Here is a 26,458-nt window from a genome sequence, read left to right on the forward strand (position 1 = left end):
AAATTAGAGCAGAAATAAAGAAGTTCTTTGAAACCAAAGAGAACGAAGACACAACGTACCAGAATCTCTGGGACACAGCTAAAGCAGTGTTAAGAAGAAAATTTATAGCACTAAATATCCACATCAGAATGAGGGAAAGATCTAAAATTGACACCCTAACATCACAATTAAAAGAACTAAAGAAGCAAGAGCAAACAAATTCAAAAGCTAGCAGAAGACAAGAAATAACTAAGATCAGAGCAGAACTGAAGGAGACAGAGACACAAAAAACCCTCCAAAAAAATCAATGAATCCAGGAGCTTGTTTTTTAAAAAGATTAACAAAATAGACCGCTAGCCAGACTAATAAAGAAGAAAAAAGAATCAAATAGACACAATAAAAAATAATAAAGGGATATCACCACCGATCTTAAAGAAAAACAAACTACCATCACAGAATACTACAAACACCTCTATGGAAATAAACTAGAAAATCTAGAGGAAATGGATAAATTCCTGAACACATACACCCTCCCAAGACTAAACCAGTAAGAAGTCGAATTCCTGAATAGACCAATAACCATGACCCACTGCGCCTGGCCTTCCAATAACAAGTTCTGAAATTGAGGCAGTAATTAATAGCCTGCCAACCAAAAAAAACCCTAGGACCAGACGGATTCAGAGCCTAATTCTACCAGAGGTACAAAGAGGAGCTGGTACCATTCCTTCTGAAACTACTCCAAACAACAGAAAAAGAGGGACTCAGCCAGGGGCGGTGGCTCATGCCTGTAACCCCAGCACTTTGGGAGGCCAAGGTAGACAGATCACAAGGTCAGGAGTTCAAGACCAGCCTGGCCAACATGGAGAAACCCCATCTCTGCTAAAAATAAAAAAATTAGCTGGGCATGGTGGCGGGTGACTAGAATCCCAGCTACTCAGGAGGCTGAGGCAGAGAACTGGTTGAACCCGGGAGGTGGAGGTTGCAGTGAGCTGAGATTGCACCACTGCACTCCAGCCAGGGAGACAAAGCGAGACTCTGTCTCAAGAAAAAAAAAGGAGGAAAAAGAAAAAGAGAGACTCCTCCCTAACTCATTCTATGAGGCCAGCATAATCCTGATACCAAAACCTGGCACAACAAAAGAAGAAAATTTCAGGCCAATATCCCTGATGAACATCGATGCCAAAAATCCTCAATAAAATACTGGCAAACTGAATCCAGCAGCACATCAAAAAGCTTATCCACCATGATCTGCTTCATCCTTGGGATGAAAGATTGGTTCACTATACGCAAATCAATAAACATAATCCATCACATAAACAGAACCAATGACAAAAACCACATGATTTATCTCAATAGATGCAGAAAAGGCCTTCGATAAAATTCAACACCCCTTCATGCTAAAAACTCTCAATAAACTAGGTATTGAGGGAACATATCTCAAAATAATAAAAGCTACTTATAACAAACCCATAACCAATATCATACTAAATGGGCAAAAGCTGGAAGCATTTCCTTTGAAAACCAGCACAAGATAAGGATGCCCACTCTCATTACTCATATTCGACATAGTATTGGAAGTTCTGTCCAGGGCAATCAGGCAAGAGAATGAAAGAAAGGGTATTCAAATAGGAAGAGAGGGAGTCAACTTATCTCTGTTTACAGATGATATGATTGTGTATTTAGAAAACTCCATCGTCTCAGTCCAAAAACTCCTTAAGCTGATAAGCAACTTCAGCAAAATCTCAGGATACAAAATCAATGTGCAAAAATAACAAGCATTCCTATACACATATATAATATAATTGTCTATATAATAGACAAGCAGAGAGCCAAACCATGAGTGAACTCCCATTCACAGGTGCTACAAAGAAAATAAAATACCTAGGAATACAAGTTACAAGGGATGTGAAGGACCTCTTCAAGGAGAACTACAAACCACTGCTCAAGGAAACAAGAGAGGACACAAACAAATGGAAAGACATTCCATGCTCACGGATAGGAGGAATCAATATCATGAAAATGGCCATACTGCCCAAAGTAATTTATAGATTCAATGCTATTCCCATCAAGCTACCATGGACTTTCTTCACAGAATTAGAAAAAACTACTTTAAATTTCATATGGAACCAAAAAGGAGCCTATATAGCCAAGACAATCCTAAGCAAAAAGAACAAAGCTAGAGGTATCATGCCACTTGACTTTGAACTATACTACAAGTCTACAGTAACCAAAACAGCATAGTACCAAAAAAGATATGTAGACCAATAGAACAGAACAGAGACCTCAGAAATAATACCACACATCTACAACCATCTGATCTTCGACAAGCCTGACAAAAACAAGCAATGGGGAAAGGAGTCCCTGTTTAATAAATGGTGCTGGGGAAACTGGCTAACCATATGCAGAAAATAGAAACTGGACCCCTTCCTCACACCTTATATAAAAATTAACTTAAGATGGATTAAAGACTTAAATGTAAGACCTAAAACCATAAACATCATAGAAGAAACCCTAGGCAATAACATTCAGGACATAGGAATGAGCAAATACTTCATGACGAAAACACCAAAAGCAATGGCAACAAAAGTCAAAATTGACAAATGGGATCTAATTAAACTAAAGAGCCTCTGCACAGCAAAAGAAACTATCATCGGAGTGAACAGGCAACCTACAGAATGGGAGAAAATTTTTGCAATCTATCCTTCTGACAAAGGTCTAATATCCAGAATCTACAAGGAACTTAAACAAATTTACAAGAAAGAAAACAACCCCATCAAAGAGTGGGCAAAGGATGTGAACAGACACTTCTCAAAAGACATTTATGTGGCCAATAAACAAATGGAAAAAAGCTCATCAACACTGGTCACTAGAGAAATTCAAATCAACACCACAATGAGATACCATCTCATGCCAGTTAGAATGGTGATCATTAAAAAGTCAGGAAACAACAGATGCTGGAGAGGATGTAGAGAAATAGGAATGCTTTTACCCTGTTAGTGGGAGTGTAAATTAGTTGGAGCATTGTGGAAGACAGTGTGGCGATTCCTCAAAGATCTAGAACCAGAAATACCATTTGACCCATTACTGGGTATATACCCAAAAGATTATAAATCATTCTACTATAAAGACACATGCACACATACGTTTACTGTAGCACTATTTACAATAGCAAAGACTTGGAACCAACCCAAATGCCCATCAATGATAGACTGGATAAAGAAAATGAGGCACATATGCAACATGGAATACTATACAGCCATTAAAAAAGAATGAGTTCATGTCCTTTGCAGGGACATGGACGAAGCTGGAAACCATCATTCTCAGCAAATTAACACTGGAACAGAAAACCAAACACTGCATGTTCTCACTCATAAGTGAGAGTTGAACAATGAGAACACATGGACACAGGGAGGGGAACATCACACACCAGGGCCTGTCGGGGGTTGGGAGAAAGGGGTGGGAGAGCATTAGGACAAATGTCTAATTCATGCAGGGCTTAAAACCTAGATGACGGGTTGATAGGTGTAGCAAACCACCATGACACATGTATACCTATGTAACAAACCTGTATGTTCTGCACATGTATCCCAGAACTTAAAGTAAAATTTAAAAAAAGAAATCTATTTTAAAAAAGATTATAATGGAGCAGAGAAAATCCTATTGTCTAGTGATGTCACAGCCATGGTTTGCCACTGAGCAAACCTTTCCTTTGTTTAGATACATAAATACCATTGTGTTACAGTTGCCTCCCATATTCAGTACAGGAACATGCTATACAGGTTTACAGCCTAGGAGCAACAGGCTGTATCAGACAGTCTAGGGGTGTAGCAAGCTATACCATCTAGGTTTGTGTAAGTACACTCTATGACATTCATACAATGACAAAATTGCCTAAGGACACATGTCTCAGGACATATCCCTGTTGCTATGTGGTGGATGGCTATATCATATACATCCTACTTTAAAGGCTCTGCCTGACTAATCTTTCATCAACCGCCCATTAATTCAGGAATGGTTTTTGGCTCTGGCAAATCAATAAGTACATTAGGTTACAGGCTCTTTTGTCTGTCTCCTTTCATAGATTGAGATGAAATGAAGCCTACTAAAATTATTAAGGGTAACTGATATGAAAGACGAACCAACAAGTGACAAATTGAGGATCTGCCCCTCAAACTGCCCTAAAGAATACATTTTATAAAGTATCAGCTTTAATATTATATTAGAATTGAATTCAGGTTATAAATATAAATATTTTCAGATCGGATCTTAATTACTGTTTAGTCAAACATGATTTGGTCACTGAGATACTGGTCTATTCCAGGACCAGAGTAGCTGAAATTTACAAACACACAGAGATACTATAACTTGTGCAGAACAAAAATTACCTGAAATTTGAAAATAGTACCAATATGACAGTCAGTTTCATATGCACATTTAATGCCAGCTTTGTTCTGGGTGCTATGATTGGCACTGTAATCATAACATCAATAAGACACGGACATAGGAAAATCCAATTACATTAAATGCAAACCTGTGTTTATCTAAAGTAGAAAGAATATGGTAATTACTTATCACCATTCAACCAGTCCCACAAACTCCACACTAAGCACCTAAGTTACCCACAGAGAGGTTACCATCTTGACCTAATATTCTTATGAAAGGACTGGATCTTAATTTTTCAAAAAGAATTCAAAATTATGCAAAAGGTACTTTTCTTAGAGTTTAAGATATTTTAAAGTTCCTGATAATGTTAGTACTGCTGCTTACTAAAATAATAATCATTATACCTTTAGAACACTGAAAACTTTTTAAACACATTTTATCTCATTTGGTCTTCATAATATCCCCAGAAAGCTAAAAGTGGCAGGTTATATTATTCCAGTTTCATAAAGGAAGTAGCCAAGACCCTTTAAAATTAAGGGAATTTTCTTAAATTTATTGAATTCACAGGCATTAAGAACATTTTTGTCTGGGTGCAGTGGCTCATGCCCAGTACATTGGGAGACCATGGCAAGAGGATCACTTGAGGTCAAGACCAGTCTGGGCAACATAGTGAGACCTTGCCTCTAAAAAAATTCTTTTTTTAAATTTGCTGGGTGTGGTGGCACACACCTGTAGTCCTAGCTACTCAGGAGGCTGAGTGGGGAAGATTGCTTGAGCCCAGGAGTTCAAGGTTACAGTAAACTATGATTATGGCACTGCACTCCAGCCTGGGCCACAGAGTGAGACTCTGTCTCAAAAATAATAATAATACTACATGGGAAAATAGAAAAGGAACACCAATACAGTTAATCTAAACACATTAAAAATGACATTAAATATAAATGGACTATATAACACCATTAAAAAGCAGAGATTGTAATACAGGATAGACAAGTATAACCCAAATACATGTAATTTAAAAGAAACATACTTTAGGCTGGGCATGGTGGCTCACGCCTGTAATCCCAGCACTTTGGGAGGCCGAGGCAGGCGGAACATGAGGTCAAGAGTTCGAGACCAGCCTGGCCAACATGGTGAAACCCTGTCTCTCCTAAAAATACAAAAATTAGTCGAATGTGGTGACTCATGCCTGTAATTCCAGCTACTTGGGAGGCTGAGACAGGAGAACTGCTTGAATCCGGGAGGCGGAGGTTACAGTGTGCCAAGATCATGCCACTGCACTCTAGCCTGGGCAACAGAGCAAGACTGTGTCTCAAAAAAAAGAAAAAAAAAAAAAAAAGAAACATATTTTAAACGCAAATACACAGAGAAGTTAAAAGGAAAAGCATAAAGATATACTGCATAAACATTAAGTATATATTAATGTCTGACAAAACAGGTTTCAATATAAATAATACTTCTAGGGATAAGATGGACATTTAATAATAAGAGGGTCAATTTATCAAGAAGACATAGCAGGCCGGGCACAGTGACTCACGTCTGTAATCCCAGCACTTTAGGAGGCTGAGGTAGGTGGATCACCTGAGGTAAGGAGTTCAAGACCAGCCTGACCAACATGGTGAAACTCCGTCTCCACTAAAAATGCAAAAATGAGCTGGGTGTGGTGGCGGGCACCTGTAATCCCAGCTACCTGGGAGGCTGAGGAGAACTGGAACCCAGGAGGTGGAGGTTGCAGGGAGCCAAGATTGCACCATTGCACTCCAGCCTGGGGGACAGGGCGAGACTCCATTTCAAAATAAAATAAAATAAAATAATAAAATAAATACAAAAATTAGCCGGGAGTGGTGGCTCACACCTGTAGACCCAGCTACTAAGGAGGCTGAGGCAGGAGAATCGCTTGAACCTGGGAGGTAGAGGTTGCAGTGAGCCAAGACTGCGTCACTGCACTCAAGCCTGGGTACAGGGCGAGACTATCTAAAAAAAAAAAAAAAAAAGACATAGCACTCTTAACTGTGGATATTACTAAATGATAAAGCTCTCAAATACAAAGAAAAAAAAAATAACCTGACAGAACTAAAAGGAGAAACTGTCAAATTTACAATCACAACGAGGGACTTAACACTGCCCCCAGAATAGTAACTGACATAAGTAGACATTTTTTTAAAAAGTGAAGGCCAGGTGCAATGGCTCACACCTGTAATCCCAGAACTTTGGGAGGCTGAGGTGGATGGATCACTTGAGGTTACGAGTTCGAGACCAGCCTGGCCAACCTGGTGAACCCTCATCTCTACTAAAAACCCAAAAATTAGCTGGGTGTGGTAGCACACACCTGTAATCCCAGTTATTCGGGAGGCTGAGACAGGAGAATTGCTTGAACCCAGGAGGCGGAGGTTGAGTAAGCCGAGATCATGCTACTGTACTCCAGCCTGGGCGACAAAGTGAGATTCCATCTCAAAAGAAAAAAAAAAGTGAAACCATAAAAGTTTTAAACAATCCCCCCCATTTTTTTTTTTTTTTTTTTTTTTGAGAAACACTTTTAACCAACTTGGCCTAACTGACATTTATACGCCAGTCCACCCACCAAGAGCAGAATACATTATTTTTCCCTAAGGGTAACTGGAAGATTCACCAAAACAGACCATATGCTAGGCAGAAAAATAAAAGTATTAAAATAACACAGATAACATTCTTAGACTATAATACTATTACTTTAGAAATCAATAGAAACCAAGTGTTGTAGCTCCCATTTGTAATCCCAGTGACTTAGGAGGGTGAAGCAAGATTGCTTGAGGCCAGGAGTTTGAAACCTGTCTAAGCAACATAGTAAGACTCTATTTCTACAAAAAAAAAAAAAAAAAGAAAGAAAGAAAAAAAGAAAAAGAAAAAAGCCAGAAGTGGTGGCACATGCCTGTAGTGTCAGTGACTTTGGAGGCTGAGGTGGGAGGATCGCTTGAGCCCAGGAAGTTTGAGCCTGCAGGGAGTGAGCAATGATCACACCACTGCACTCCAGGCTAGGTGACAGAGCAAGACTCTGTCTCTATAAAAAAAGTAAAAAGTTTTAAACAGAAATCAATAGCAATTGGATATCTAGAAAATTCCCAAATATTTGGAAATAACATATATCTAAATAAACAGGCTGGGCGTGGTGGCTCATGCCTGCAATCCCAGCACTTTGGGAGGCTGAGGCAGGTGGATCGCCTGAGGTCAGGAGTTCGAGACCAGCCTGGTCAACATGGTGAAATCCCATCTCTACTAAAAATACAAAAATTTGCCAGGCGTGATGGCAGGTGCCTGTAATCCCAGCTACTCAGGAGGCTGAGTCAGGAGAATCTCTTGAACTGGAGAGGTGGAGGTTGCAGTGAGTCAAGCCTAGGCGACAAGAGTGAGACTTCATCTCAAAAAAAAAAAAAAAAAAAAAAGAATAAATATAAACAAACAAATAAAGGGTCAAAGAAACAGAGAGGAATTTTAAAATACTTTAAACTCAATGATAATAAAAACATATCAAAAGCTGTGGAATGCAACTAAAGCATGATTAGAGAAAAGCTCACAGCTTTAAATACCTACATTGGAAAAAAAGGGCTGGTGCGGTCGCTCAGACCTGTAATCCCAACACTTTGGGAGGCAGAGGCAGGCAGATCACTTGAGGTCAGGAGTTTGAGACCAGCCTGGCCAACATGGTGAAACCCCACCTCTACTAAAAATACAAAAATTAGCTGGGTGTGGTGGCGAGCACCTGTAATCCCAGCTACTTGGGAGGCTGAGGCAGGAGAATTAGTTGAACCCAGGAGACGGAGGTTACAGTGAGCCGAGAACATGCCATTGCACTCCAGCCTGGGTGACAGAGTGAGACTCCATCTCAATAAAAAAAGAAAAAAAGGTATAAAATCAATTATCTATGCTTCCACCTTAAGAAGTTAGAAAAAGAGGAGCAAATTAAACCCCAAGTAGAAGAAACGATAAAAATAAGTCAGTAAATAGAAAATGGACAAATAAGAAAATTAAAGTTAAAAATGGGTTGATATGAAAAAATTATTAAATTTAAAAAGCTTCTAGTAAGACTTATAAACAAAGAAAGAAAAACATAAATGAGCAATATTAGGAATAAAAGAAGGAACGTCACTATAGATCCTACAGACATTAAAAGATTAATAAAGGTATGTTTTTAACAACTTTACACCAAAAGATTGTACAAATTAAGTTAAATGAACAAATTCCTTGAAAAATGCAACATACCAAAAACTAACACAAGAAAGAAAGAAAGCATCCATATTATCTTACACTCATTTTAAAAAGTGAATCAATAATTTTTTAAATCCCATGAAAACAAAACAAAACAAAACAAAACCCTTTCAGGACCATATAGCTTCACTGGTGAATTCGATCAAACATTTAGGACATAACCAAACTTACTCTTTCATAGAGTAGAAGAGGAAAGAATAGTTCCCAACTCATTTTATGAGCCAGCATAACTTTGCCCTCAAAACCAGACATTACAAGAAAAGATTATTATAGACCAATATTTTTATTAAATATGAATGAAAACCCCTTCACAAAATCCTAACAAATCTAATAGAGTAATAGGTGTGTATGTATGTGTGTATATATATATAGGCATGGATAAAACATGACTAACTAGGTGGAATTGATGCAAGGGATGCAAGATTTGCTTACCATTTCAAAATCAGTCTATGGCCCAGGTGCGGTGGCTCACACTGGTAATCTCAGCACTTTGGGAGGCTGATATGGGTGGATCACCTGAGATCAGGAGTTCCAGACGAGCCTGGCCAACATGGTGAAATTCCGTCTCTACTAAAAATACCAAAATTAGCCAGGTGTGGCTGGGCACAGTGGCTCATGCCTGTAATCCCAGCACTTCAGGAGGCTGAGGCAGGTGCATCACCTGAGGTCAGGAGTTGGAGATCAGCCTGGCCAACATAGAGAAACCCCACCTCTACTAAAAAATATAAAAATCAGCTGAGTGTTGTGGCCTGTGCCTGTAATCCCAGCTACTCAGAAGGCTGAGGCAGGAGAACTGCTTGAATCTGGGAGGTGTAGGTTGCAGTGAGCCGAGATCACACCACTGCACTTCAGCCTGGGCAACAGGGTGAGACTCTGTGTTTAAAAAAAAAAAAAAAAAAATCTTCTCTTTGGCGGGGCATGGTGGCTCACGTCTGTAATCCCAGCACTCTGGAAGGCCAGGGCAGGCGGATCACTTGAGGTCAGGGGTTCAAGACCAGCCTGGCCAACATGGTGAAACCTCGTCTCTACTAAAAATACAAAAATTAGCCAGGCATGGTGGTGCACTCCCATAATCCCAGCTACTCGGGAGGCTGAGGCAGAAGAACCGCTTGAACCCAGGAGGTGGTGGTTGCAGTGAGACAAGAGTGCACCACTGCACTCCAGCCTGGGGGACAGGAGCAAGACTGTCTCAAAATAAAAATAAAAATAAATTAGCTGGGTGTGGTGGCACACAATTGTAGTCCCAGCTACTTGGGAGGCTGAGGTGGGAGGACTGCTTGATCCTGGTAGGTGGAGACTGCAGTGAGCTGAGATGGCACCACAGAACTCCAGCCTGGGTGAAGGAGCAAGAGTCCATCTCGAAAAAAAAAAAAAAAAGAAAATCAGTCTATATAATTCATTAAATTAAGAGATTAAAGGAGAAGTATCACCATTTCAATAGACGTAGGAAAAAAATGAAAAAATGTATCACTCACTCATGATTTAAGAAAAAGAAAACTCTGGCCGGGTAAGGTGGCTCACATTTGTAATCCCAGCACTTTGGGAGGCCAAGGTGGGCAGAAAATGTGAGGTCAGAAAGTCGAGACCAGCCTGGCCAACATGGTGAAACCCTGTGTCCACTAAACATACAAAAATTAGCTGGGCATAGTGCTGCACACCCATAGTCCCAGCGACTTGGGTGGCTGAGGCAGGGGAATTGCTTGAACCTGAGAGGCAGAGGTTGTAGTGAGCCGAGATCGTGCCACTGCACTCTAGCCTGGGTGACAGAGCAAGACTCTATCACCCTGCCAAAAAAAGAAAGAAAAAAAAAGAAAACAACAACAAAAAACCCCACACAGCTAACATCATACTTAACTGTGAAATAGTGAATATTTTTCCTTTAATATTGGGTAAGAGGCAAAGATGACTGCTCACACCCCTTCCACATTTGAAAGGAAAAGGCAAAGATGTCTTTATTCACAGGTGTCATGATTATGTATGCAAAAAATCCTAAAGAATCTTTTAAAAATCTACTAGATCTAATGCAACAGATCTGAGCAAATTCAGCAATTAGTGAATCAATGTAAAACAAATGTATCACATTTCTATATATTAGTAGCAAACAATTAGGAAGCGATTTTTTTTTTTTTTTGGTAGAGATGGAGTCTCCCTATGTTGCCCAGGCTGGTGTCAAACTCCTGGCCTCAAGTGATTCCCCTCTAGACTTCCAAAGTGCTAGGATTATAGGTGTGAGCCACCACACCCAGCCTAGAAAGTGAAATTTAAAATCCACTCTCATTTTTAATAACATCCAAAGCTATGAAATATTTAGCAGCAAATTCAGTGAAATACATACCACAGTGCTATTAAAAACTATAGCACATTGCTGAGAAAAATTAGAGAACACACAGAAATACATCCACAAATATACAACCAAATGATTTCTGACAAGGGCACTGATATAGTTTGGATGTTTGTCCCCTAAAAATTTCATGTTGATATGTGATCCCTAATATTGGAGGTTGGGCCTTCTGGGAAGTCATGGGGGTGGATTCCTCATCAATGGCTTGGTGATGAGTGAGTTCTTACTCTGTAAGTTCATGTGAGAGCTGGCTATTTAACAGGGTGTGACACCCTTCCCTCTCTCACCATGCGACACCTGCTCCCCCTTCACCTTCCTCCATGAGTGGAAGAAGCCTGAGGCCCTCATCAGATGCAGGTGCTGCACCATGCTTCTTGTACAGCCTGCAGAACTGTGAGCCAAATAAACTGCTTTTCTTTATAAATTACGCAGTCTCAGGTATTCCTTTATAGTAACCCAAAATGGACTAACAGAGGTGCCAAAGCAATTCACTGGTGGAAAGGTTTGACTTTTAACAGACAATACAAGGACAACCAGATATCCACATGTCAAAAGAATTGCTCCCCAATTCTTAACTAACATCATTTACAAAGAGTAATTCAAAATGTGTAACAGACTTAAATGTAAAATTTAAAAACTGTAAAATTCCTGGCTAGGCGCAGTGGCTCACGCTTGTAATCCCAGCACTTTGGGAAGCCGAGGCGGGCGAATCACAAGGTTAGGAGTTCGAGACCAGTCTGGCCAATATGGTGAAACTCTGTCTCTACTAAAAATACAAAAAATTAGCTGGGCAAGGTAGCAGGTGCCTGTAGTCCCAGCTATTCAGGAGGCTGTGGCAGGAGAATCACTTGAACCTGGGAGGCGTAGGTTGCAGTGAGCTGAGATCCTGCCACTGCACTCCAGCCTGGGCAAGAGCATGAGATTCCATCTCAAAAAACTGTAAAACTCCCAGAAGAAAAAATCTTTGCAACCTTGGGGCAGACAATGATTTCTTAGACTATTTAAAACATTAATTATAAAAGACAAAAAAATCAAGAAGTTGGATTATCACCAAAATTTAAAATTGTTATTTGAAAAACACAATTCAGAAAATGAAAATTTGGAGGAAACTTTTCATACATACACACACACATATGAACAGACCTGTGTTCTGAATATATGAAGAATAATTACAACTGAGTAATAAGAAAATCTCATTTTAACAGATAAATTATTTGAGCAAACTAACAAAAGATATTCACATGCAGTCATGCATTAACTGTGGGAATATGTTCTGAGAAATGTGTCATTAGGTGATTTCATCACTGTGAGAACATCACAGAATGTACTTATACAAACCAAATGTTATAAGCCTACCACATACCTAGGGGCTATTGCTCCCAGGCTACAAACCTGTACAGCATGTTACATACTGAATACTGTAGGCAACTGCAACACAATGATGGTAAGTATTTGTGTATCTAAACATGTCTAAACACTGAAATGGTACAATAAAAATACGCTATTACAATCTTATGTGACTACTATCGTATCTGTGGTCCATCATTGACCAAAACACCTTTATGCAGTGTACAACTATATACTAATGGCCATTAAGCATATAAAAATATATTCAACAACATTATTCATCAGGGAAACAAAAATTAAAACCACAAAGAGGTATCAGCACACCCCCATTTGATCTTGCTTAACAACCAATCTGTCAATTCAAAGTGCTGGCAACAATGAGGAACAACTGGAACCTTCATACATTGGTTGTGGGAATATAAAATGGGTATAACCACTTCAGAAAAAATTGAAACACACACAATCCAGCAATTATATTCTTATTTACCCAAGATAAATGAATAATATGCCCAAAGACCTGTAAATGTTCTTGGTAGCTTTATTCAAAATAGCCAAAAATTAGAATACCTATTAACAGGTGAACAAACAAATTATAGTAATAATGTGCAATGGAATACCACTCAGCAACAAAAAAACTACAAATCAAGTAATTAATGAGTAAGGGGTGTCTTTATGGGGTGATGAAAAAGTTTTCAAACTAGAGAGAGCTGGTGATCTCACAACATTGTGAAAACAATAAATATCACTGAACTGTACACTTCAAAACAGTTGTTTGGGTTTGTTTAGTCAAAGTAAAAAAGAAAAAAAAAGGCTAATTGTATGTTATGTGAATTTCCCCTCAAAAACAAAAAAACTTTTGATAAAAGCAAGAGCAGGAATGAATTCTCAACTCATGATGATACACCAATATACATCCACGATAATACCTTAAATGACAAAGACTGACAACACCAAAACTGGTGAGAATGTGAGTAACTGGAACTCACATATTGCCAATGAAAGCATTAGACGGTATAACCATTTTGGAAAATGGTCTGGCAGTTTCTCATAAAACTAAACATGCTCCTACTTCATGACCTAGCAATTCCACCACTAGGTATTTAAAGCTTTTGTGTGGGCAGAGATTTTCATCTGTTTGTGAGCAAATAGTGCAAGACACATAGTAGATACTCAGTAAATATTTACCAAATGAACGTCTACTTGTTTTAGCATTGTAATAAAAAACTAGAAACAATCTAAGTATATTAATAAAAAGCTATACAGATAAAAATGTAGTATATTCATAAGACAGAATACTATATAAATAATTAAGGCTGGGCGCGGTGGCTCACGCCTGTAATCCCAGCACTTTGGGAGGCTGAGGTGGGTGGATCACCTAAATCCAGGAGTTTGAGACCAGCCTGAATAATATGGTAAAACCCCCATCTCTACTAAAAATAAGAAAATTAGCTGGGTGTGGTGGCATGTGCTTGTAGTCCCAGCTACTCGGGAGACTGAGACAGGAGAATTGCTTGAACCCAGGAGGCGGAGGTTACAGTGAGCAGAGATGGCGCCACTGCACTCCAGCCTGGGTGACAGAGCGAGACTCCGTCTCAAAACAACAACAACAACAACAACAACAAACATTTAAAACAAATATGTTAGTGGCTAGAACTATCAATATCAATCCAAATCAATTTTTAAAATAATAGAGTGAGGCCAGGCGTGGTGGCTCACACCCGTAATCCCAGTACTGTGGAAGGCAGAGGCGGGTAGATCACGAGGTCAGGAGATCAAGACCATTCCGGCTGGCACGGTGAAACCCGGTCTCTATTAAAAATACAAACAATTAGCCAGGCGTGGTGGCAGGAGCCTGTAGTCCCAGCTACTTGGGAGGCTGAGGCAGGAGAATGGCGTGAACCCGGGAGGCGGAGCTTGCAGTGAGCTGAGATCCGGCCACTGCACTCCAGCCTGGACGACAGAGCGAGGCTCCGTCTCAAAAAACCAAAATAAAATAATACTGAGTGAAAAACACAAGTGCAGGCTATATGCAATATGATGTAACTTATTTAAAATTTAAAAACACATGCAATAATAGACACATATAAAATATAATTTAAAAAATACAAACACAGATATCAACTCATGATGTTAAGTACCTGGTTATGGATGGGTGGGATGAGACTTCAACTTTATTGGAAATATTTTATTTCCTTATCTAAAAAAATACTAGAAATAAATACAACAAAATGTTAACAGTTGTTAATGTCAGCTGCTGTAAATATAGATATCGTGTTACTTTAGTCTATTTTTTATCTCAACTAAATTAACAAAGGAATTTAAAAACCCTAGTGTTTTATGCAAGTGAGTCAATAATGGCAAAATAACAATGAGATACATAGAAGGTGACTAACTTTTAATGGTGAATACTGGATCCAAGCACAAGTTTGAAAATTTTGATTTCAAAAAAAAAAAAAACAAAAAAAAAACACAAAACTTAAGGGATGAATGAAAAACAGACAAAATGGAACAGGGCAATAAGAATATTATTAAATAAGAAAATCTACTTCGAACAAGGAAATCTTTCCAGTTACAGATATATTTAAAACTCTTTCACATATCCCATCTGTTGTTGTTAAAGAATGTAAAAAGGATAAAATTTTAAAGGAAGCACAGTGAGTACTGAAAAAGCTAAAGTATAAAAGAAAAAATGTAAATATAGGATAACACAATTAAATCACAAAGTTTGGCAGTATAGTAGAACAAGACAGTATATTATCCATTTTATATCTAATATTTTGATATCTGGTCCTAGTTCCGTAACTGGTATAAACTTTGTTTTATATTTTTTATGATATTTATAATAAAAAATACGGCATCCTACTTTTTCCACCAGTCTCATATTTGCAGTTTTTCCTCGTTGAACTGGCTGATCTCTGAGCACCCTTCTAACTCTAAAATTAAACTGGTAATTAGAACACTGCCTTCCACATAGCTGTTTCAATGACTAGAAAAACAATCATTTTCACTATTAAATAGAGATTTCAAAGAATACTGGGTATGATAGGCACAGATAAATACTAAACGATTTAAAATTTTGGTCATATAAAAACACATACATACCATTCGGAGATGTTTACTCGGCCAGAAAATGTATAATTAACTCCTACTAAAGGTTGAGGCACCTGTGGCTATTCCATAAATACTGATGTGAAGATGATTAAAGTAATACCATCTTACAGTACGTTGCCTGAGTCAGAACCAAATAAATCAATACATAAATACTTTTGGGAAAAATTAAAACCATGGAAAAATGTTATCTTCCCAACAATCTATTTTACAGAGACCCATAGTTTATAACAGCCTTTATGCTGTGTGCATCAAGATCATCTATTACACAAAAACTGATTCCACCCCCTCTACTGGCAACGCCCCAGCACCGCGGGTGAGTTGCCAGGATGGACTCCCGGCTTTCCCCTCTCCGTCTTCCTTAGAGCATCAGGTATCTGACCACTGACATCACCTGGGCACCTGACCAGCTGACCCGCGTTTCCAGGAGCCAGATCTGTGCCGTGGGGCCGGGTTCAAGGCCTGGGGAACAGGATCTGTGCGCGGAGCCCCTCGTGGGCCCGTGCATTCTGCAGTTCAACCCAAACCGCACATTTACTATGTTTTGTTTTTCTCCATCGGTTGCCAATTAGTTTCTAAAGAAGATATTCCCATTACAAAATAATAGCGAAATAAAAATAAGCACCACGTGAAAAAGAGGCCAGCAGGGAGGCACCTGAGGGCTGTTTGGGTGATTGGCCGCCGCCTCTACTAGGAGCGACCTCCACCGCCGAGGGAAATCACCCAAATGAGCCCCGGGCTGCCGCGCTCCTTCACTACAGCGAGCGTGGCCGGGAGGCGCCCTTCGGCCGCAGGGACCCAGTCACGCCAGAAACCGCTCCTTGAGGGTTTTGCCTGGTGGGAGGCCGGAAGAACCCCGAGCAGGGCCTCGCCTGGTAGAAGGCCGCAGGCAGCGGCCGGGGTCCCCGAGAGAACCAAGGAGGCCAGCAAGGACCCGAGAAGCCGCGCGCGCGCGCGAGTGGTCGGAGCCTCCCGCCGCGCCCCTGCCGCCCGGCGTCGCCATGGGAACCCAGGATTTGGCCTCCGGGCCTGACCGCCGCCTGAGGGGGAAGTGGGGGGAACGGGAGGCCGCAGACGCTTACCGGCGCCGCTCCTCCGCCGCGTCGGGTCGCGTTCGGCCGCGCGGAGATCCGTCCCGGCACGCGCTCCGGCCACCGCCCGCGAGCCCCGCGCCGACTCCGGGCCCTCTGGCAGCCAGTGCCCCTCCGCACCAGTGCGTGGAGGTGTCAGGCTCCCGCTGCGGGAGGCGGGAGATTTAAACCGCACGGCCTGGCGTCCGCCCCACTCGGGCGCCGGCCTGACCCCGCCACCGGCCCGACGGGGACCGGCGCATCTCTCGGTCTGCTCTTGAATGAACTCGGGGACCCTCTCTATCCCTCCTTTCCCGATTTCCTCCTTACTTCATAAAGTGAGATGACAAACACCAAGCCGGTCAGAACATCCGAGGAGCTGAGTGTGAGCTCTCTGAGGCGTAGGGAAGTGGAAGGCATTGGCCCGGGGCCCTCTGGGCTCCCTCCGAGCACCCCCACCCCCGGACCTGCCAGGCCTTGTGGGGCGGCTCCTCAGCATCTAACTCCCGTGTTAAAGATTTAAAGAGGTCTTAACAACCGTTCATAACCAATCTCAAATGTATATATCCGTATCCATAATGTTTGTGATGAATCTTCAAGAGTAAAAGGTAAAACCGGATCCTGAAAGTCTCAGGAAAAAAACAAAAAGGAAGCAAAACTATTTACTACTAGTAGGAGATAATCAAACTGCATTCTTTTTAAAGGTGACTCCAAAACTTTCCTAAAACAGCAGCATATGAATTATTAATTACAACTGTGACACATAGGCTAGCAAAGAATGAAAAGGTTAACACTCGAGGTGATAACTAAAGTCTGTATGATGACAAAGATAGGGTCAGGTTCTAGAATATTAACTGTACAAAATACTCAACCTGGAAAGTATACTTTTAAAACAGGAAAAGTGGCAAGTTATAGAGGGTTAATTTGGACTGAAAACATTAAATGTCTTTAGAGTTTTACCCTGAGATATTTGGATTTCCAAGGAATAGGCAAATACCTGAAATCATGTGCAAAATTTTGTTTTTTTGAGGAAAGAGTCTACAGCTTTCCTCAGAAGGGTAAAAATTAGCGTTTGGCAAACATGAGTGATTGACGTATTTCCTTGGGATGGCTTTCCTGAATCTTACTAAATGTCGCATTTCTCCTAAGGGGTATACCGCTCTCGGGCTGTAATGATCTACCTGCCTGTCTTCCCCATTAGGTGCTGAGCTGCTTCAAAGCTGCTGTCCACCCTTATGCATTTCTGCAGCCTTAGCACCTAGCAGAGTGCCTAATACAAACTAGGTCCTGAATGAATGTTGAGTCCATCAATGAACGAACTGAAATAAAGATAGCTAATTCAAAACTGAAGGATACATTATAAAATATCTGAAAAGACCAGATTATCTTTCTCACCAAGGAATAAATAACATTGCAAGCGAAATGACTTTCAAATGTTACTATGCCCCACGGTAAAGTTCTTGGGGTATTTTAGAAAATGTTTGTTCCAACAAGATGAAGTTTTAAGTCAAGAGAACAGTAAACTAATATCTTCTTCAGCTCAATCTGAGGCCAACTAAAGTCCTCCAAAGACGACACCAGGAAGTCAGAATAGTGGCTACCGGCCGGGCCTGTTGCTTTTATTCACTTAACTGGGTAAAATTACAGAAAGATACACAGTATCTCCAAGCCATCAATGAAGTGTAGTATTTACATATAATCACTTTTTCTTCACAAGTCACTAAGGAAAGGTGGCACAGTGTAGGAATAGTATCAGAAAATAATGTAGAGCTAGCTGCTGATGCTTCACCCGGACAGAAGTCAAGTCTCTCATATTTCATAAATGCCCGTGGAATGAATTAATCTTCCTTTAGCTGTTGGATAAAATGTTTACATGGCTTGCACTAGGATGAGTGTGGTAGTTCACGCCTATAATCCTAGCACTTTGGGAGACTGAGGCGAGCGGAGCACTTGTGGTCAGGAGTTTGAGAACCGCCTGGCCAACATGGTGAAACCCTGTTTCTACTAAAAATTCAAAAATTAGCCCCATGTAATGGCATGCACCTGTAATCCCAGCTGGGAGGCTGAGGCACGAGAATTGCTTGAACCCAGGAGGCGGAAGTTGTGAGCCGAGATTGCGCCACTACACTCCAGCCTGGGCGACAGAGTGAGACTCTTACTTGCACTAGTCCCTTAACAAAAGGAGGCAGCTCAGTCATTACATTTTAGTGTTGCATAAAACCTCTTTAGAAAGTGAAATAATTTAACACCTTTAACATACTTTTAAATTTCACTTAGAAGCACATTTATTGAACTTTTATTTAACTTTCTATCAACATATAATACATTTATACTAAGAAAAAAAAGGGTTTTCCTCCATGGTAGACTTTTACAAGCTAACTAGACAAGAACATTAGATGACTTGGAATGTGGGGCTCCACAAATGGGATCCAAACCTAGAGTCTTAGTTTCTTTAAAGACTAATAGTCTTCACTTTTATTTTTCTGCAAACCTCTGGTTAATCTCCCAAATAAAACCTCGGTTGACGTTAGAAAACACTAAAAATTATTCTACTGTTTTGTACTGTTTTACTAAGGATTAGAGGTGTATTGAATCTGACATCATACAAAAAACTCTATTTCTTCAAGGCATTGCACCAGTTTCTTTGTAACCTGTTGAATTTTACCGAAGACGTCAGGACAAGCATTACAGGTCAGTGACAGTGGGGCTATGGAGAGCTATCTTCCCAGATACCTACACAAGTAATTACTTAGATACTGCAAGCTAAACATGCTGTCTCTTCCCTACTACATTTCTGTTTATTCAAGTAAAGCTAGGCACAGTATTAGAATTAGACACAATTCTAGAATTAGACTTATTAAGATGATTTTAAATGTGAAATGTTATAGACATCGTTTTAAAAATTATTTCCTCCCCCTGAAACAACCATTGAACTTGATCTGGTATGTCTCAGGCACGTTATTACACTTTCACTGACTACATAGAATTGTTTGACATGTTTCTAAACTTTGTATCAGATTGTACCTAACCAGATAATTTCTCTGTAGTCTTTATTACTCAGATGTATGTCGCCCAGCTCCATTAATTGGATACATACCTTCACACTAGGTACTTAACCTGTCTGGATTGTGGTTTCCCTTTAAATAACATGAATGACATAATTGGATAATTTCTAGAATTCGTTTTTGCTTATATACAATTCCTATTTAGAATATACAGAAATTGATCTTTAAAGTATACATTTATATACTATTACAATGATACATTTAGTGGTACACTAAAATTGAAATTAATTTTAAAGGCAAAAAAATGCAAAGCTGAACATATTATGGTAATTTAGTACCCATTAATGTCACTTAAATTTACTTTTTTTTTTTTTTTTTTTTTTTTTGAGATGGAGTTTCGCTCTTGTTACCCAGGCTGGAGTACAATGCGCCATTTTGGCTCACCACAACCTCCGCCTCCCGGGTTCAAGCAATTCTTCTGCCTCAGTCTCCCAAGTAGCTGGGATTACAGGTATGCGCCACCACGCCTGGCTAATTTTGTATTTTTAGTGGAGATGGGGTTTCTCCATGTTGGTCAGGCTATTCTTGAACTCCTGACCTCAGGTGATCTGCCCGCCTCAGCCTCCCAAAGTGTTGGGATTACAGGCATGAGTCACGGCGCCCAACCACATATAACCTGTTAGGTAAATGAAGACACTTCCACACTCACTCTTTCCATTTATAAAAATATCATTCTTGTGCATGACATAAGATTGACAAAATATATACCAGTTAACAGCTTGTCCAAAATAAGTCCAAGTTCAAATCCACTGCCATTTATTTTCTGCCTGTGTGTCTGTTCAAAAACTTTAACATGTATTTTTCTCTCCTATAAAATGTAAATAATTTATTATCTATAGAGGATTTTTATGATAGGACATAATTTCATTTACTTTTATAGACACTGCAAGAAAATAATTTACTACCTTAAATCTGCAAATCAATGGAACTGCTATTAGAACAAAAATTAGGTTTAATTCTATAAAACCAACAAGCCAAAAATGTTTCTCTTCTAAGTTATAAGATAAATTTGGTTCAGGTTGGATGCAGTAGCTCATGCCTGTAATCCTAGCACTTTGGGAAGTCAAGATGAGATGATTGCTTGAGGTCAGGAGTTGGAGTCCAGCCTGGGCAACATAGCAAGACCCCATCTCCACAAAAACAAAAAAAATTAGCTGGGTGTGGTGGCATGCACTTGTACTCCCAGGTACATACTCAGGAAGCTGGGGCAGGACGATCCCTTGAACCCAGGAGTTGAGCCTGGATGGGAGAGCTAGACTATGTCTCATAAAAAGAGATATATTTGGTTCATATAACAAAATACCATTATTGTGTTTGATACTTAATCTATGATAGTCAAAAATGTCAACAATGAAGTGACTAAAATGTTCCTGCTGTTTCTACACCTGATAGTTTCTGGCTAGTAATATCTGGATTTCATTTGCCTAATGAAATCTGATTCTAAGTAGTGGCTTTTTAAATAAAAAATATACTAATTGAATATCCCTTGCATAGAGTCTTAAAATGTCCTATTTTTTCCTTTAAGAATAGGAGTCATAATAGTATCTATTAAAAATTAGTATTTTTGGCCAGGCACAGTGACTTGCCTATAATCCCAGCACTTAAGGAGGCTGAGGCACGAAGACTGCCTGAGGCCAAGAGTTCTTGACCAGCCTGGGCAACACAGCGAGACCGTCTTCACAAAAAATTTTAAAATCAGCCAGATGTGGTGACATGCGCCTGTGGTCCTAGTTAGGAGGAAGACGTGGGAGATCCCTTGAGTCCAGGAGTTTGAGGCTGCAGTGAGCTATAATCAGGCCACTGCACTCTAGCTTGGGCAACATAGTGAGACCCTATCTCTAAAAAATGAACAAAAATAAAAACTAGTATCTTTCAAAAAATTTAATATTTTCCTTATATTTGTTATATATAATAAACTGTTACCTTTTTTCAAAACTATGATACATCAAAAGAATTTTAGACTGTGTGAACAGATTTCAATGTTATTATCAGAAATTCCCAGATGGTTTTTTTTTTTTTTGCAGGGTTGTTTGTTCAATTATGTGCATTTTATATCAATTTAAACTTTTGTTTGTTCTTTCTCCAATAATATTATACTAGGAAGCATTCTGATATATTATTATGCATTGTTGACAACAGTTCCAAAATGGCAATTCCAAATTCAAAGGAAAAGAAAAGAAAATATTGATTATCTTCTCACAGGAAAGCTATGTTTTTCTACAAAAGCCTGAGCCACCATGCCTGGCCAAGGAATTTCTTAAAACTTTATTTGGTCTGGGTGCGGTGGCTCATGCCTGTAATCTCAGCATTTTGGGAGGTTCAGGCGGGCAGACTGCTTGAGCCCAGGAGTTCAAGGCCAGCATGGGCAACATGGCGAAACCCTAACTCTACAAAATAAATAAATAAATAAATAAATAAATATTAAAAAATTAAAAATTAAACATTGGCTGGTTATGGTCCCAGCTACTTGGAAGGCTGCGGTGGGAGGATGGCTTGAGCCCAGAAGATGGAGGTTGCAGTAAGCCAAGATTACACCATTGTACTCCAGTATGGGTGACATAATGAGACCCTGTCTCTACAAAAAAACAAAAAAACCAACCTTTGCTTGGTAAGAGAGCAAGCATCAACATTTTAAAGAACTGCACTACTATGGCAAGACAGCATAACTAGTACTGGTCAGCAGGTTCCGAGCATTGCATTTTCAGGTTCCTAGCTTTTCCCCAACCATGGGAAAGTAGCACCACTCATTTATCCAAGTGGTTCTTGGGAGCATGTAAGTCCATGTAAAGCAGGCATCTCTGGTGTTCTGGTAGAGGAAAGGGGACCATTGAAAGGTCTCTTGGCTTTTGAGGGAAAGGGTGTGGAGCAATTTAAGAGGACTGAATAGGCATGTTTTGACCTCTCATATTCCTTCTGTTCAGCGAGTAAGATCTAACCACTTGAGTTAACAAAGGAAAGGAATTTGGCAGGGATTGATCAGAGACAATCCTTGTCCAAGAGACTTGGTCGCTTACATTATATCTATCCCAAGGAAGAATGCCTGAACTATGAATGTATTTTGCTGTGGAACCAGGACTGGGAATAGGTGGGGACCAGTTCTGGATGCCGTTTTTTTCTTTGTCTACTGCATCTGATAGCTTCTTTACCTTTACTTTAACCACCTAGTTTATACAGACTACATTTGGTCAGCCCACGTTGGGTGAGTTAAGAAAGACATTATAAATAACTGCCCTTAAGGATCATTCAAAGACCATCCAAAACAGGACTAAGAATTCATCTTTGTCCTCTCAAAGTTAGATTTCCAGAGACTACAAATACAATAAAATTTATACCAATCAGCACAAAATGAGAAAAACAAGGATTCTGTGCATGTATTTTCTGGCCACCTGTATTCACTTTTTTGGCATTACAATATACTTTAAGAAATGATAACTGGAGCTCTGGCTCTTGATCTATGTGAAAATGAGGACCATATCCCAGGGGCGGAGGGAGCCTAGGATCCTAAGCAATGTGGAACAAAAACTGCACCAGCCCTGGACTGCCTCTGGTTTTCTACAGAGAATTAAACTCCTAACTGGTTCAACACACTGTTTAGCTCTCAACTGCAGCCAAGTATAGATACTGTTTCACAGACTTCTGCAACAGGAACATCATCTGAGATGTAATACCATCTAATAATGAGACCAAACATATTTCCCAAATATTAATAAAGGTTGTGAATGCTCTACTTAAGGAATATCAATCCATTAATGATGGAAATAACATTTTAAAAATACATTTACTTTAAATATTTTTATGTAACACATGCATAAAGATAACTGCTAATGGTATCATAAAATTTGTAGAATGTTTATCTAATACTGATTAAAAGTTTTGTCTAAAGAATTTATTCTTATCTACATATGAGGAAAGATTAGGAGGTTACAGTGAAAACTGTATGCAATGCATTTTTTTTTTTTTTTTTGAGATAGAGTCTTGCTCTGTCGCCCAGGCTGGAATGCAGTGGCACAATCTCGGCTCACTGCAACCTCAGCCTCTCAGGTTCAAGCAATTCGCCTGCCTCAGCTTCCCAAGTAGCTGGGACTATAGGCACATGCCGCCACGCCCAGCTAACTTTTAAAATTTTATTAGAGATGAGGTTTCACCGTGTTGCCCAGGCTGGTCTCAAACTCCTGAGCTCAGGCAATCCGCCTGCCTTGGCTTCCCAAAGTGCTGGCATTACAGGCATAAGCCACCACGCCCAGTCAACTGTATGCAATTTCTAAAGAATCTGACATATATTTAATATAAAGTGCCTCCCTTAAAATATCTTGATGAATTCTTCAAAAATTGGCAATCATTTTTTTTTTTTTTTTGAGATGGAGTCTGGTTCTGCTGCCCAGGCTGGAGTACAGTGGTGTGATCTTGGCTCACTGCAACCTCCACCTCCCAGGTTCAAGCAATTCTCCTGCCTCAGCCTCCCAAGTAGTTGGGACAACAGGAGTGTGCCACCACACCCAGCTAATTTTTTTTTGATTTTTTTTTTGATTTTTTTTTTTTTTTTTTTTTTTTAGTAGAGGCAAGGTTTCACCATGTTGGTCAGGCAGGTCTCGAACCCCTGACCTCAGGTGAGCCACCTGCCTTGGCCACCCAAAGTGCTGGGATTACACGCATGAGCCACCGTGCCCTGCCGAATCGACATTTTGTTGTTGTCGTTGTTGAGACAGAGTCTCGCTCTGTCGCCCAGGATGGAGTGCAGTGGTGCGTTCTCAGCTCACTACAACCTCCATCTCCCGGGTTCAAGCAATTCTCCTGCCTCGGCCTCTCAAGTAGCTGGGATTACAGGCGGTTGCCACCATGCCCAGCTAATTTTTGTAGTTTTAGCAGAGACAGGGTTTTGACATGTTGGCCAGGGTGGTCTCAAACTCCTGACCTCATGTGATCCACCCGCCTCGGCCTCCCAGTATGCTGGGATTACAGGTGGGAGCCACCGTGCCCCTCCTACATTTTTTTTTAATGTTCTAAATACCCTCACAGCCTAATTTTCGAACATTTATTTTGCCAAAAGGAAACTGTGTTTCTAACTTTTTCTCTATTACAATTTTCATTAATCTTTTTGAATGCTTTTTAAAAATAGGTAACTTAAAAAAATCTAAGTCTCTAATAGAAATAAAAATCTGAACAATTACTGGATTTCCAATATAACCTTTTATAGCATTTCAAAAACAAATCTTAATTCGGCCAGGCGCAGTGGCTCATGCCTCTAATACCAGCACTCTGGGAGGCTGAGGCGGGCAGATCACCTGAGGTCAGGAGTTCAAGACCAGCCTGCCCAATATGGCAAAACCCCGTGTCTACTAAAAATACAAATATTAGCAGGGCATGCTGGTGTATGCCTGTAATCCCAGCTACTTGGGAGGTTAAGACAGGAGAATTGATTGAACCTAGGAAGCGGAGGTTGCAGTGAGTTGAGATTATGCCACTGCACTCCAGCCTCGGCGACAGAACAAGACTCCAAAATAAATAACAAAAAAATAAAAAAACAAATCTGAATTCAAATCAATACCTTTAAAGAGAAATGTAAAACTCAGTTTAATTTCAAGTTTGTATAGAGAATGCATGCCAGTTTATATTTTATAAACACAACCTATCTTATTATAAATGCAAAATAAGAAAAAGTGATACACTAGCTGTTATGAAGGGTGAAAACATTATATAAACTTCAAAAGGCTGCTTTCTGCATCTGCATCTATGTAATTTCATGATTCTCTACCAATTTCATTTACAGAAATAATCTCTAGAGTCAAATTATTGTTCACGTTCATGCCCCCACATGGGAAGTGGTAGGTGAGTATCTGTAGGAATACAATTTATTGTCTGCTCCTCCACTCAGAAGTAGCTGTGTAAAAGGAGAGAAAAAGAAAACATAAGTAAATATAATTATTTCATATCATAGCTAAACCTAATTAAATACTAACGATTTTCATTACAAAAGGAATTATGGGTGAGCAGTTAACTTGCATTGAGAGTTAGTAAAGGGACCAACATTGTTTCACTACTATACTACAATAGTGTATATTAAAACATTAAAAGCTATCTTTTAAATTTGGTTGAGACACAATATGCTGTTGCACTTTCTATAAAGCATCTGCCAAGATATATAATAAGTTTGAAAGGGATATAGTTTTACCTATTAAATTAAAAGTTTTTAAAGGACAGCACATTAATTGCATATTACAAATTATTCAAGTAGCCCTAGAACTTATATTTAGAAATAATTCTTAGGCAGTAAAAGCACATGTATATACATAAAAATAATTAAATTGTAATTCTTTAAACACATTTTATAATGCAGACTTACGTAAGATTTTTCCAACCGGTAAACGCTTTCATCCAATTAGTCTTAAATAGTGAGTTTTTAGATGTAAAATGTTTCATGAAGATACTCATGGGGACTAGGCACAGTGGCTCACGCCTGTAATTCTAACACTCTGAGAGGCTGAGGCGGGAGAACTGCTTGAGGCCAGAAGTTCAAGACTAGTGTGGGGAACACAGTGAGACCACGTCTCTAGAAAAAATTTTAAAATTTGCCAGATGTGGTGGCACCTGCCTGTAGTCCCAGCTACGCAGAAGGCTAGGGCAAGAGGATCACCTAAGCCCAGGAGTTCAAGCCTCAATCTCTAAAAATAAATAAATAAATAAGAAGATACACATGGGGGCGGGAGGATTGCTTGAGCCCAGGAGTTCGAGGCTGCAGTGAGTCACGATTGCACCACTAACATTTCAGCCTGGGCAACAGAGGACCTTGTTTCTTAAAACAACAACACAACAACAACAACAAAAACCCCACTATACTCACAAGGAAAAAAAATGCTCCAAAATTTCAAATTTACTATTCCTAGTATTATTATTGAGACAGGGTATCACTCTTTCACCCAGGCTAG

General features: G+C 39.8%; 2 protein-coding genes across 15 annotated transcripts in view; both read right to left on the reverse strand.

Annotated features, from left to right (window-relative positions):
* LOC105468072 (islet cell autoantigen 1 like) overlaps nt 1-16,944 on the reverse strand; it is a 101,451-nt gene extending 84,507 nt beyond the window's left edge. For 2 of the 14 annotated variants that reach the window (XR_979274.3, XM_071073208.1), the window contains exons 1-2: nt 16,801-16,942; nt 16,483-16,637 (exon numbers count right to left, since the gene is read on the reverse strand). Coding sequence is in view for 4 of the 14 variants with exons in the window: in XM_071073208.1 (XP_070929309.1) it covers nt 16,483-16,637; nt 16,801-16,890 (245 nt within the window). In the remaining 10 variants the exon portion in view is untranslated. Of the gene's footprint in view, nt 1-14,430; nt 14,501-15,394; nt 16,421-16,482; nt 16,754-16,800 lie in introns of those variants that run through there. The other 12 variants (XM_071073219.1, XM_071073215.1, XM_071073213.1 and 9 more) reach the window with 11 other exon arrangements.
* Nucleotides 16,945-18,061: 1,117 nt separating this feature from the next.
* Nucleotides 18,062-26,458, reverse strand: part of LOC105468068 (WD repeat domain 12) — a 40,045-nt gene continuing 31,648 nt past the window's right edge. The window contains exon 13 of the mRNA XM_071073221.1: nt 18,062-25,413. Coding sequence (XP_070929322.1) covers nt 25,336-25,413 — 78 coding nt within the window. The 3' untranslated portion in view covers nt 18,062-25,335. The remainder of the gene's footprint in view (nt 25,414-26,458) is intronic.

Source organism: Macaca nemestrina, chromosome 11 (genome assembly GCF_043159975.1).
Source record: "Macaca nemestrina isolate mMacNem1 chromosome 11, mMacNem.hap1, whole genome shotgun sequence".
NCBI lineage: Eukaryota > Metazoa > Chordata > Mammalia > Primates > Cercopithecidae > Macaca > Macaca nemestrina.